The 15,197-nt window shown below is 41.0% G+C and overlaps 1 protein-coding gene across 1 annotated transcript in view; it reads left to right on the top strand.

The window, feature by feature from the left end:
• The window catches only part of LOC113113513 (nuclear GTPase SLIP-GC-like), a 44,266-nt gene extending 30,806 nt beyond the window's left edge, over positions 1-13,460 (top strand). Inside the window, exon 18 of the mRNA XM_026279739.1 lies at positions 13,340-13,460. Coding sequence (XP_026135524.1) covers positions 13,340-13,453 — 114 coding nt within the window. The 3' untranslated portion in view covers positions 13,454-13,460. The remainder of the gene's footprint in view (positions 1-13,339) is intronic.
• Positions 13,461-15,197: the final 1,737 nt, after the last annotated feature.

Raw genomic sequence — 15,197 nt, 5'->3', positions numbered from 1 at the left:
GTGATGCCGTTAGTCCGGAACACCTCACCAGGGCCCAACAGGCGCAGCAACGTCATTACGACCGGGCAGCCCAACCACGGGAGTTCCAACCGGGAGACCGCGTCATGGTCCTGGTCCCCAGCTCCGCCTGCCAATTTCTGGCCTCCTGGAAGGGACCCTACTCGGTCGTGGAAAGGATTGGACCGGTCACTTACCACCTGAGACAGCTGGGACGACGGCAGGCGGAGCAACTCTACCACATCAACCTCCTAAAGAATTGGGTGGGGACCCGGGACCAAGTAGCTGCCCTGAGCCTCACCGAGCCCATGGTTGTGGATGTCAACCCCACCTTTCGGCTGCCCAGAAGACGGAGCTGCAGCACCTGGTCAGTCAGTTCCAGGATGTGTTCTCCTCTCAGCCCGGGCAGACCAACGTGATTCAACATCATATCCGGACGCCCCCAGGAGTCATTGTTAGGCAACGGCCCTACCGAGTCCCGGAGCCTCGTCGCCAGGCTATTGAGGAAGAGGTCCAACAGACGCTAAAGTTGGGGGTAATAGAACAATCCCAGAGTCCGTGGTCCAGCCCCATTGTGATGGTCCCTGACAGACCTGACCAGAAAGGGGCAGCCGGAGAAAGTATGCTGGACCCCGTCGGCGAAAGAAGCCTTCTCCCAGGTGAAAGCAGCACTCACGTCCTCGCTGGTACTCCGCGCCCCGGACTTTAGCTGCCCCTTCCTGCTGCAGACGGATGCTTCCGACACAGGACTAGGAGCGGTCCTCTCCCAAATCCAGGAAGGTGAGGAGCATCCGATCATCTACATCAGCAGGAAGCTGTCCCCCGCCGAGAGGAAGTACGCCGCCGTGGAGAAGGAAGCCCTGGCCGTCAGGTGGGCAGTCCTGGAGCTCCTGTACTACCTCCTGGGCTGCAAGTTCACCCTGGTAACCAACCACGCGCCCCTACAGTGGATGGCCCACGCCAAGGATACCAACGCCAGGGTGACTCACTGGTTCCTAGCGCTCCAGGACTTCCACTTCGAAGTCCGCCATCGAGCTGGGGCCGCCAACGCGAACGCCGATGGCATCTCCCGGACCTGGACAGCTTATGCAGGTCTGTCCGGGGTCATTCCCCACCCTCCCCTAATTTCACCCCTACTTTCTACATGTCTTCACAGGACCAGAACGACGTTTAGGGGGGTTTGACGAGCACTCCCAGAGAAATCAGCGTCGCCCTGGATACCACAGCAAAACACCTGCACGTCCTCGTCACCGGCTGATCGGTCACAGCTGCTCCCCATCAGCCAGCACATTTAAAAGGAGCACATGTTTCACTCAGAAGAGGTTCTTGAACCGAATGCAACGCTGGTCTAACCCCTCTCTTCTGTCTTCACAGAAAGCAGCGAGTGACCGACAGCCCACACACTTTGGAGCACGTCAGGACACCCACTTTCCCCTTGATTGTCACAGAAGAGCACGGAGAGCACACGGGAAGCACCAACCAGTTGAAGGCGGATCAGGACACTTCACCAGGCACCCTTCACTTTCCAATAAATCCACCCTCCGGGGCATTTAATTCACACACTTCTTGTCGAGTGTTTCTTCACCCCGTGACACTATATATACCCGGTTTGTTTCTGTCATTGTCATGGACTCCTTGTTTAATATCACCCTATATTTCATGTTTCCTTGCCATTGTTTATGTTTCTTGTTTTTTGGACTGCTTACCTTGTTTTAGACCTTTGCCTGCCTGATTTATGATTCTGGATAACCCAATAAACACTGCTACTGGATCTCCCTGTTTGTGTGAGCATTTCCTGACAGCTTGTCTCTAATTCTGAAATCTTCTCTGTCAGCCTAACTATTTCCCTGCATTTATCACATGTGAATTCCTCATCACCAACAGAGAGAGCTAAACTATACATGTGGCAAGCGGTGCAAGCATCAACAGCAGGAGAAGAAGTCATTACTCACCGTGATTGAAGAATACTCAAACTCGTCACGCTAGAGAAAAGAAACGGGGCAAGAGAAAAAAAGAAAACGGTAATTGATGCGAATAGGCTAATGAATACTAAAGCTTTGTATGTACGCTGCCATGCGATTTAAAATTTAAAGTGAATGGCCAAATTAGTAGCCTGCTCATGTCATATCTACTACTCCAGGGCTTGCTAACATAATGTCTGCAAAGCCACAACCTGTTCACGTCATGCCTGCTGCTTTAAGGCTAACATTACGCCTGCTACTCCAGTTAATCATCATTCCAGTTAAGTCAAAGTTTACTCATGTCATGCCCACAATGTTAAAGCCTGATCACGTCATGTCTGCCAAGCCAGTGTCTGCTAAAGCCCGGATCGCACTGTGCAATTTTGTTTTAAGTCCTTTAGGATTGTACTTGCTAGATTGTATAAACATGATGATTATGTCACACTGTGGGATCTCAGTTGTAATTAATGTCAGACAGTCAAGACGCGTTAAAAACTGCTGCGTGCAAGAAATTTTATCTGGAGTTCTACAGTACATTATTAACCCATACACATTCAGTAACTGCGAGCTGAATTGCACGTTAGGGTTAGGGTTTGTAAAGTCATTGGTTTGTTTGTGAGTTTTTCCCATAGCGTCTTTGATGCAGTACGAGTGAAGTATTGAAAGGGAAATGGAAGCTTTAGCCTAAGTTCTGCCAGGAAGACTCAATCACTTCGTCACTAATTACCTTCATCATTATCCAATCACGCCTTTATACTCCTGTATAAAAGATCGTACTTACACATGTTTGAGTTCGCAGATGCCGACGCGACAACAACCGCAGATTCTGACGCGTTTGTACTTGCTCAAGCTGTTGTGTTTATTCATCTACTTGCTGTAATTAAGTTCGTGCCCCGCAAACTATCTAGAGTTTGACGTTCCTCTAAGATGCAAACGGGATCGTTGGCTTAGCTCCGTGTCGCGGTGATTATCTGCAGTCGTTTGTGTTGGATGATTTACAAGCTTTTCTCGGCAGAGGATGTGAACATTGGCGGAGTTCCATGTGCTACCAGGCCAGGGTTGCCAGGTTCTCAAAACCGCCAGTTACTATTTAAAAAAAAAAATTAAAAAAAATAAATAAATAGCCCAATCGCGTTCAAAAGGGATTTATCGGTAGAATTTACATTCTACTGGCTATATATGACACTATTGGGGTCACCTCAAACCCAGGACAGAAATGGCAACCCACAAAAAAATAAAACGGTCTTGGCAACGCTGGTGCTTTCCGAGATGTCGCGTCAGTGCTGCTTGGGTCTCAACACCTGAAAAGACTTTGGTCTCAATCAACAAATATTCATCTGTACGCTCACGTGAACCTGCACGAATGAAGTCTCTCCGGACCAGCAGACAGAATTAAGGCTGCCGGTCTCTTCGGCATCTCGCCTCCATCACTTCACAAGTCTACAGCATTATAAGTATCATTTGGTTCTATGCACTTGCGGCGCCTGGGCATTAATTTATTCTCTGCAAGGATTTATACTCACACGTTCAAATAAAGCACTGGGCGTTTCTTGCTTGTTTATCTAGCAGTCTTGCACAGCATAATTAAGATGTTGATCATAGTGCATGTAATTTTCTGAATAACTTCTTCGTAATGAGGCACTTTAAGGCTCATCATAAACGCTACAATCTTTATACTGATAAAGATTTTTCGCATTTCTGAAAAAAAAAAAAAAAGGCTCTGTCTAGCACACTTGAGATTCGCTGTTTTAATCCTATGCTTTAATCTTTGTTTATTCAGTCTTTCATTTGCGTTATTCCTGAAAAGTTCATACTCTAATGGGATTCTATGGTTGCAGATGCAGGGAACCGCTGCTCCCACCTCATCTTTACATGGCTTACTCTTGGGCTAGCGCATTATGAACACTGGATCTACCAAGCTGATGCGTATATGGACCCTTTCTTTTGAGTCGTAGGTAAGATTCGGCTCAATGCTCAGTCAGCAGGCATATAACTCCACGTGACACGAGTTGCTGCTGACCTTATTTCAGAGTAGTGACATATCTCCAGTTTAAACCGAATATTAATTAGCAGGCATGGTTTGTTTGCACTCCTGGTCTCCATCTCAAGGCGCGGTCACACTAGACTTTAAACATGCAAAATTATTTCGAACGCCACTGAGAATATGGGCGGGAGCAAGATAAAACGGTCTCTCCTCAATTGTCACAAGATGGATTAATATGTGCTTGCTAGCACTGTGTCTTTTGCGACGGCGTCGAAAGCGTTCTATTATATTGTAACGTTACTCTGTATCTCTCTATAAATATATACACCCTAAGGGGAGGAGGGGAAAAAAAAATAAAATAAAACGTTGTCATTCCAATGTATCATCTGTTCCCGTCGACACTACAAACCATGCAGCTCCTTTTCTTTTATAAATCTTTTAATGTATTATAAAATAGGACGCTGCGCAACAGCTAAAGTTATATAGCGCTTCCTTCCTTTTTGAATTTTTGTACAGAGAGGTCATGCAGCAATGTATCGCTCTTCTACTGGTCCACATCCTCACGTTATGCAATTCCCAGGTCAGAGTTCACCAAACTTGAACTTTGGAACGCAGCAAAATGCAAAATTTTTCGCATAAGCTCCAACGCATTCGCATGCATATGAATGGAAGTCAATGGAGAGAAAAGTGCAGTGTGACCGCCCATCACTCATAGCTAACTAACGGCGCGTTAAGGAGGTTCTGCTCATGCTGTCAAACTGACGTCATCAGAAAAATTATTCGTTACAGAGTGGAAATGTTCAGAATTTGATAAGATTACTAAGACAAACAATGTTTAATTGTTTACATCAAGATTAGCAATGTGTGCTAGTAAGCTTAAGTCAATTCTATTTATGCGTATTTTAAACTTAACCTTTGATACGTCAACTTATAAAAAAAAAAAAAAAAAATTGGGGAGTGACATTTAAGGGGTTAAGCTACAATCAAGGCTTGTTTATTTTGCGCATCTACTGGTGTTGGTTCATCACTCTTACTCGGCTGTTGCGGCTTTCACTTTACACTTTTAAACTTTCAGACAGCTGTGCCCTCAGCCAACCCGGATTCTTCAGTCTGCCCTCCGTTAGCAGACAGAATACTAAACGAAGTGCTTACGTCAGCTGGAAATCACATTTCTAAGGCGTCGCTCCCTCTACAATCAAGCCTACACGTTTGTATGGTCCACTTCTAATGTTTTCCTTCCAATTTTTGCGTTCCTATTCTAATTTCGACCGTTGCTCCTTTCTCGTCTTAAAAAAAAAATCGCAATCTTAAAATTTCTCTATTCGCAGACTCCTTGCCAGCATCTAATCCACGCTAAATTTTATAATCTAATTTTCAAGCCTTTTGGTTATTCAGTTCTATTACTACTTGAGGGGTTAGCTAAATCTTCCAACAAATTAAAGACAAATGTCTGCCTATTACCCTGCCCATATTGCAAAATTAATTACTTCCATCTGCTACGGCCTTCCTTCTATGTACCTCAGTATTCTTCTCAAGGCAGTGTTTATCTGCTTTCTACAGGTTATGCTTCCAGGGGAATTCACTTCAAACTAATCAATTTGATCCTGCTCGCGGCATTTCCTTCAGATCTATGATTCGGACCAAAAATTCTTCACACTCTCCTCAAGCACTAAAAAACCGATGTGCAAGGTTCCGGTGTCACCTTAACAATTCTAAAATCAATAATAAATCCTGTTCCTTCTCTGCATGGTGAAATTTCTTAAAATCCGAACTAGAACTTCTAAAACGCACCAGCTCTATTTTTCCTAACGGAGCACCCCTTTCCAAGGCTGTTTAGAACTCACTTAACCACTGTTCTCAAAGCTGCAGTCTATCTACTGGCCATTCATTCAGAATTGGGGCAGCTACTTCAGCAGCTGAATGAGGGATCTCTACATCAGCTGCTAAGATCATGGGCAGATGGTCTTCCTCAGCATTTGAATCATACATCAGACCTGCTCTCCTGTAACTAATCAGGTAAATTCATGCAATTACTGGTGGTGGTGTTACTATATCTGTATGGTCTATCAAGGCCTGTATATGTCTGGCCTTTTGTGGCTATTTCTGTACGGTCTATCGAGGCCTATCAGTGTCCGTCCATCATGGCTATTTTTCTGTACGGTCTATCAAGGCCTGTCCTGTGTCTGCCTATTGTGGCTGTCTGCTTCTGGTCTATCGTGGCTATTTCTGTTGGTCTATCGGGGCCTGTCTGTGTCTGCCTATCGTGGCTGTCTGCGTCTGGCCTATTGGGCTATTTATGTTCGGCCAATTGGGGCCTGTCCGCGTTTGCCTATCGTGGCTGTCTGCGTCTGGCCTATCGTGGCTATTTCTGTTGGTCTATTGAGGCCCGTCTGTGTTGGACATTGTGGCTGTCTGTGTCTGGCCTATTGCGGCTATTTCTGTTAAAACTTATAAGAAGTTTAATCTAACGTCATTATACTGGTCATGCTAAATCTCTTTCTATTTCTTCCAGGAACCTTAGGATTCACAACTGGTGGGTATACTTCATCTACTTTTTTGGGGGGAAGGCTGGCCCCGTCTGAAGGTCTCATAATCCACCTAATTTTGGGGGTCTGCTGTGCCCCTGCCTTCGTCTTCAGGCAGGAAATGCAGATTCGCTACCCTCGGATTACGAACCATGGACGGGGCCTTCCGCCAAAGAAATGTATAATTGTGCTCGCTGAGCTGTCAATAAATGTATGCTTCGTACATTCTTCTATTTCCCGAGTCTTTCTGGTAGAACCAAGGTAACCTTGTATGTTAATGCACCGAATTAGCATGAACTAACAATGAATAACTGTATTTTCTTTTACTAATGTTAACAAAGAATAATAAATACAGTAATACATGTTTTGTATATTGTTCATGTTAATTAGTACAACTAATATTAACTAATGGACCATTATTTTAAAGTGTTACAAATAAAGCTTTGAAAATTCTAAATTGAAGGTATTATGTTAATGTATGCAACATATTTTCATTTGAACATTGCTTATTTTGCAATGTAAAGACTCATGTGTTGATATGTCTTATTTTTATAGAAAAAAGATGACTCTAAACATTTTTACTGTAAGCACAAGGGCTTTTTTAACAAAACATTATGCCTGGAACTAGGGCTGTAGTACGAGTCCAGACTCAAGACATTTATCTGTCGTCTCGGACTCGTTGCGCTTGCACTCAGACTTGTCTCGGTCATCGGACTCGCCAAATGTTCTCGTCGGTCTTGACCGAGTCCAGCAATATGCTTTTTTTCTCCTTCAAAACAAAACCCAAACGTGTGGATGCTAGGCGCGCCGTTTTCTCTTTTTTTCCAAAGCAGTCTGTAGCCTGCACTCTGTGCTTGCACTCACGTGGCATCTGCCGTTGCTAGGCAATCATGACATGCACTCTCCAAGCAAACATAGAAGTTTCAGCAAAGGATAAATGGATTTCCAGCACTAAAAATCCTTTGCAGTCGCTCTGCTAATAAATGTATTTTAAAATGGCTATCCCTGCACAGCTATGATCAGCTGTTTCTCCTTCTTGGCTTAGCTTTCTATTTTGTTACGGGATAGGATGAAGCTGATTGGTTGATTCTTGTCACATGACCAGCGGTACACTTTCTGCGTTCTGAACAGTTCTAAAACGTTTAGATGATTCTAATTAAATTCTGTACCTGTTAGATCGTCTTTTATTAATGTCTACACCTACCCAATCTTTAAACTTACCCTTTACAATAATGAAATAGTAATTATTGCTGTACAGTGTGACAAAAATGATGCTGTATTTATGTGCACATGCCCAGTGGTACCAAACGTATCCCTTCTTGCCTTTACCGCGCACATGCGTAATATCCCAAGTTTTATGTGTGCGCGCTTTGCAAAGGCATCAGTTATTTACATTTTTGAATACAGACAGGATGTCAGCAAACAGCAGCATTACACAGTATGGTTTTACAAACCAAAGAGAATTCTTCGACGGGGCACTAAAGAAGAAGAAGAAACACAAGTCCAACTGCAAATTTTGCAACAAAACTACTGCAGAAACCTGTGGGACAACATCTAATTATGTAAGGCATCTGCAAAGACACCACAAAGAGAGGTAAGTGGAGCTGGAAGGCATTCTGAACATAAGAATAAGCCTTTTCACTTTACAGTATGGTTAATTAGTTATCTACATTAGTTAACGAACTAATAATGAGTATTCCTTCTACAGCATTTATTAATATAAGTTAACTTTAATTTCAGCATTCATTGATGCATTATTCAAATGACACTTACATGAACTAACAATGTACGAATAACTGTATTTTTATTTAATAATATAATATGCACAGTTAATTATTCATTTATCACTTTGTCATTAATAATCATCATTGCAAAAAAAAATGCAAATCCATATATACTGTATGTCTCCTATATTGATTTAAAAAGAAAGTTGACTTATCTTCTGTTATTAAATTTCTTCACTAATAGAGGACACTGCATTTCTTCTTGGCTGCAGCAGGCCAGTGACGGGGGTGGGGTGGGGTGGGGGGGCCCACACAGCAAACCATTGATACATTCCAGCAGCAAACATCACAAGTTCCAGTGTACAGTGCTTTTTCATCAAGGCAACTTGCCATTAACCAAGCCATGATCCATGACCCCATCATTGGCTGCTGCCTGCCTCTCTCAATATTGGAGAATCAACATTTCCGACATTTTCTACACACCATTGATGAGAGGTACAACCCAACTGCCAGATCAACCATAGCCTTCAAACAGATACCTCAGCTAGTGACCAGAGTCAAAGAGTATCAAATCCAGTCTGGCTGATCAAACATGTGTCTCTGTAACAGCTGACATATGGTCAGGTCGCACCTTGAGTCTTACCTAGGAGTAACAGCTCATGTTTATAACTCCACAGCTAATGAACACACTCTGAAATCATTCCTCCTTGACTGCAGAAGGTTTAAAGGGCTCATAGTGCTGACAACATTGCAGCTGCATTGTTACAATATTGAATACTGAATACAATATACTTACTTACTTTTCCTTTATTGCAGACACAGGTCCATATAACACAACAACAACAAAAACAACAACAAATACAAGAAATACATAAAAATTCCATAATAGCCTATAGAATATACAGGCTATTACACCAGTGTCGTCTAAGCCTGGAAGTGTATCTGTAACAGCTTTTCAGAGGACTGACTAGGGCTTCGATTATATAGTTCACTGAACTGTCCGGTCGACACATAAAACCAAACATCAGTTGCCTTAAGAGTGCTTCACAGGTTGGCACTCTATTAGACACAAACAAGCGACTGGCACTATGCCACCTAGGGACACGGAGCAGCCACCTCATTGCATCATTGTATGCTACCTTAAGCCGCTGCATACTCTTTTTCTTATAGTTAGACCACAATTGAGCAGTATATAGCGGTGTGATGTAAGTTCTAAACAAAGAGCACTTCACAGAGTCAGAACACACATAAAACTTTCTTATGAGCATATTGGCTTGAGCATACATTTGACAGCGCTGACGGTATAGATCTTTGTCATCCGTCCAGTCATTAGATATCACATGACCTAAGTATTTAACTTCCTCACACACAGCAAGAGGGCTATCTGACAAATAAAAAGTCGGAAAACTTGATTTATTATCCTCATTGCTTCTAACTACCATTATGTGGCTTTTCTTAGTGTTATATTTAATATCGTAATCAAAGCCATACTGTGAGCAGACTTTCAGCATCTGCTGCAGCCCAACGCTGTAAGGACAGAGCAGGACAAGATCGTCTGCATACATTAGATGATTAACAGCAGTGTTGCCCACTAGACAGCCAGTTTTTAACCTATTTAACTGGTCTGGCAGTTCATCCATATAGACATTAAATAAAATAGGAGACATAATTCCTCCTTGTCTCACTCCGTTACTGACATGAAGTGGAGCAGATACAGCATTGTCCCATTTAACCTGAAACCTTTGACGCATCAATAAAACATAAAAACATGGTTGAATTCAGGCTGTTATACCTGGACACAATCTCTTTAAGAGCATAGATACACAAATTGGTTCCATGCTTTCTTTTAAACCCAAACTGATTATCAGTAGTAAGAACATACATTTCTAACTTTGTTATTAGTATTCTCTCCAGTACTTTAGACAAGATACTGGCTAAAGCAATTGGATGATAATTGTCAGTATTGTTGAGCTTACCAGCCTTGTCTTTAAGCACAGGTAGTAACAAAACCAACATAATAGCATTAGGCAGGACCCCATGAACCAAACAACCTTACGGCTGGCATATTTGAGATGTTCTGCATTAATGTAGTCCATACCACAGGCTTTGTTGTTCTACAAAATATAAATGGCATCATAGATATCTGCTACCCTAACCATCATATCTGCTGAGTAATCAGTATGTTCATGATTGAATCGAACTGGGTTACTTTTGACACAATTGAACAGGTCACAATAATGCTCTCGCCAGAGCTACTAATACCTTCAATATCAGCTGGTAAAGATATCTTATTGTTATTCATAATTTTGACCTCTTGCCAAAAATCAGTAGGGTTGTTTTTCTGTAGCTTTCTGGCTAGTGAGTCTGCTCTCATTGTATTTTCATTTTTCTTAATGAAACGTAGTGCATACTTAACTCTAGCATTTGTAAATGGTTTTCTATCTAACAATTCCCCATGTGTGGGCCTTCCTGCCTCTGACCAGAGTCTAAAGGCCTCTCTTGCCTCAGCATACTGCTCCGCCACAAACTCATTCCACCCAGGTCTAATGTTAAGCACCTTACATTTTCTTTTACAGAATGGTACACTGGAAACATTAAGACATTTCACAATACCATCATACATGGCACAGAGTTTTTCCTTACAACTAATATCTGAGCACATTAGGGCTTCATAATTCTTATTCCTGGACAGCAAGGGAAGTTTTTCAACATCTAACAGAGCAGCAATAGGTATATGATCTGAGGTGGCAAGTTCATAGCAGATCTCCACATTAATCAGTGAGGCATGAGCATCAGCTGTGGTAACAACATGGTCTAACCAAGATGTTGTGTTCCACGCATCACTAACATAGGTAAAACTTGAGTCAGGCAACAAAGCAATGCTCGATAGAATTAAGTTAGACTCATTACAAAACTGCTGTAAATGTGTTGCAAATAAAGATTTGCTATCTGACATGTCAGCATTAAAATCACCCATAACATAGACACAAGATGAACTATTCTCCTCTATGAATGTCTGAATAAAAGCTAACCTGTTCAAAAATTCATCCTCATGCTCATATGATTCATATGGTGTATAAACATTTGAGACAATAAATTTATTTGCATTAAAATTACACACTAGCCCTATGGCCCAGTCAACATTTAGGCGCAACACATTCACCACTGAGTCATATTTGATGTTCCTCAATATTGCTACACCACCAGCTATCCTACCCCGAATATAAATGATAAAGTAGAATTTATTATCACAGATAACGCAGCTAACATGAAAAAAGCTTTTAAATAGATCTAAACATGGAGTTGGCCCAACACATGCACAAAAACAGTCAGGAGGAGTTTGATTAATTTTTTCCGTAATTTCTATTTTATCGCATTATCCATAAGATGCCAGGGTGACATGTAAAACAGATCGTTCTAATACATCCACACATGTCCACGTCACTATGTGGGAAGATTTGCATAATGCCGCCCAAATGTTCACGCAAAGAGGATTTTTTCTAGCGGTTGCCACTACTGCCATGTCGTGGAGACGCTGTTTCATTGTGAAAGCAAAACTACTTTGTTTGGTCTTCCAAAAGAGGACAAGACCAGAAATCAGTGGTTAAGTTGTATTTACAACTCTGTTCCAGAACAGTTCAACCCAAATATTCAGATGTGTGCAGCACATTTTATGGAGGACTGTTTCCTGATCCTGGGGGAGAAGACTACAATGCTGCTCTGACTCAAAGTCTGTCAGGACGTTTACATATTTAAAGGATTTTCAACTGATGATTCAAACCTGAGTTTTAAGCAGTGTGGAGTAGCGCTTGTTGTTTGTCATTTCTCAGATCACAAATTCAAACATGGCTTTATGTTTATGTGGCACGACGCAACACGTAAAAACACAGTATAAATCATTATAATCAGTTTATTATGTTTCCCACTGGATGCAACAAAAGGCTGGTTTGTAATGGGCTTTATTAGTTGTCTAGTCTCACCGGTGTTCTGACCGGAACACACCTTACAGTACGGTGAGGGACGTCACACGCTTGAGGCATTCAGCCAATCACAACACACTGGAGAGCTGGCCAATCAGAGTGATGAATTTTGTAAAAAATTACATGTTTCAGAAGGATGGGCATAGAGGAGAAACAACAATGTACGTTATGTGGAAAATATTTTTTTTTCTTAGACCGCATAAACATTTCATTACACCAAATAATGTTATTTTTAGCAACTTCATATGACCCTTTAAAAGTATGTTTACATCGTGACATTACTTAGCTGATAAATACAAAAATCTTTAACACAGTGCTTGTCATAATTGTGATTTAAATGCTGTTGTTACTTTGTGTTTATTTTTCAATTCTCTGAATAGGAAATCAAAGAGGAAGCTCAAAAGAGAAGTTATTGAAAGAAGGAAGGAAATCTTATCTATCCAAACTAAGATTAAGGCTGCAATGGTTTCCTATTATGAAAATAAGACATCACTTACAATTTATAGACTATCAGACTAATTTTGTTTTATCAAAGTAATATCTATGTTCATTAACATCACTTAATACATATGTAAGTGTAAGTTATCATAATGTTAGCTAATAAAAGTACAACTATTCATTGTTCCTTCATGTTAGTTAGTTCAGGGTGCATTAATCTTAACAGATACAACTTTTGGTTATAAAAATGTATTAGCAAATGTTGACAACATTAAATAAGATTAATAATGTTATTTTTTTTCTTTGCGCCTCCGTGTGGGCAGGTGATGATGACACAGAAGGGCACTTCAAGAAACAGTTGTTTGGTCCCCCTACACCAGTGTTCATTGCTCCCTACTCCCTGAGCAGGGGAAATCTTTTCCTCACTTCGGAATATTACTTCACGGATTTGTGCTGAGCAACACTGCACTCTCCAATGCACTTTGAATGGAACAAATGAAAGAATGAATATCCTTTGATGTCCACTTCACAAGGCACTTATGGTCAAATAGAACAAACGTCTGAAGTGATGAGATAAAATGTGCAGACATAATAAAAGTAGTCTGAATATGAGTAAACTTTGTATTTTGAAATATAAAACATTGCTCAGTTTCTTCAAATTCACAAACCTCACAGATGTTTCTTAACATGTCAAAGTATGTGTTATTGAGTGTATGTCTTCTTTGAACAGCAACATATAAAAGATACTCTAGAGTCTGGATTACAGAGGGCAATACTCTTGCTGTCAGAAACGGACAAAATCAAACTGGGTAAGAGAGACTCCTATCTTGTTCAAAGTAACTAAATCTAAATCAACACTAATTAGACCTAATCCAGTGAGAGTCAATAAGTGCAGCTGTTATATTAAAATAATATACAGTTTATTTTACAGTAAATAGGGACATTGCATTTGTTTTACTGCTTTAATTTTCTTTTTTTTTTTCTTTTTTTACAATTTTACAGAGTTTTTCACAAACAATGACACACTACTCTTGTATCATGTGCTTAATGTTAGGGCTATCTGTATTATTATAGTGTTTACAGACACTGTTGCTTGCAGTCAATGGAATATAATGTGTTCATTCAATTATGGTGTTAGTCTCTCCCTCGATTTTGTATAAATTCTTCACATTTCTGTTTTGTCCTTGCTGGTTGTTATTTGGGTCTATGTGTTATGCTACCACAACTCCTCAATTCTTTGTGTTTTTGCTTTGTGGATTATATTAAAATACTGTTTGTTGGTTTACTCCTGTGTTGTGCCCTGTTTAGAACAGATCACTGTTACAATAATGGTTTAAACACTGTATTAAATATTTAGGTCTGGAGATTTAAACAGCTATCTGCCATTTATCTTCTGTTATGTACTTTTCAAAAGTGTAATATGATAGCAGATGATATTATTAGATAATAATGGCTCCTTCCCGTTATTTTAACTTAGTCAAAAGTAGTTTAATAAAACAGAAAAAAATGTGGTTTATATGTTTAAAGTGGTTACTCATTAATCCAAGAGTTGCTATGGAGAAGATGGAAAGATGAGACCAGTCCAGTCGGGACAGACATTGCCCTGGCCAATGAGGGCACTGGGTGAAGTAACCTGGAAGTGTAATCTGCATGGATGCACAAACCCATTGCGGCTGTTCATCATGAAAGATGAGGATTTGGCTTTTCCGATCATTTTAGGCCTTGAGTTCCTTGTACCATGTAGAGTCAAGTTGGATTTTACACCTTCAGAAAACCGCTTTTGTCACCAAGTACAACCAGCATGAGTTTGATCGTCTTCCGTTTGGGTTAAAAAATTCTTGCAGCAAAGTACCAAAAGCTGATGAATAAAGTTCTGCAAGATCTTATAGGCAAGTGCTGACGACATTGTTGTATACTCCAGAGACATTCAGCAACACATCTAAGATCTGAAGAAGGTGTTTGCTGCATTGGAATCAACTGGCTTGGACACTTAATCTGAAAAAGTGTAAATTGGTAAGAAAATCACTGACTTTTCTAGGACACGTCATTTCGGTAGAAGGGATCAAGACTGAAGATTCCAAAGTGAATGCTGTTTGGAATTTTCCTACCCCCAAAAATGCTAAAGAAGTTGAGCGTTTCTTCGGTATTGCTGGGTGGTATCATCGCTTTATTCCATATTTTTCAGAACGTGCTGCTCCACTCCATGCACTTAAGATGAAGGATGTGCCATGGAACTGGTCTGAAGTAGTGCCAGCATTCTCTAGAGGATTTGAAAGATGCTCTACAAAAGGCTCCAGTTCTCGTGCCCCCAGACTCAAGTAAATCATTCAAGGTGCAGACTTGTGCAAGTGACCTTGGACTAGGAGCTGTACTAACTCAAGAGTCAGAGAGGGGAGAACACGTCATTGCCTATGCCTCTTTCCTCATGAATGTCTTTGTCAGATGCATGGATGATGATGTCATCTGATATGCTCTCTACTCCTTCGATACCCACTAAACACTGCCTATTTTATGCTGGTACTGCTCACCTGCTGACGACACTCCAAATACCAGTCTTCTGAAAGTATATACATACCATTATGAACATA

This window comes from Carassius auratus, chromosome 14 (genome assembly GCF_003368295.1).
Source record: "Carassius auratus strain Wakin chromosome 14, ASM336829v1, whole genome shotgun sequence".
NCBI classification, from domain to species: Eukaryota; Metazoa; Chordata; class Actinopteri; order Cypriniformes; family Cyprinidae; genus Carassius; species Carassius auratus.
The sequence above is the reverse complement of the archived record's forward strand: the minus strand, read 5'-3'. Positions and strand labels throughout refer to the sequence as shown.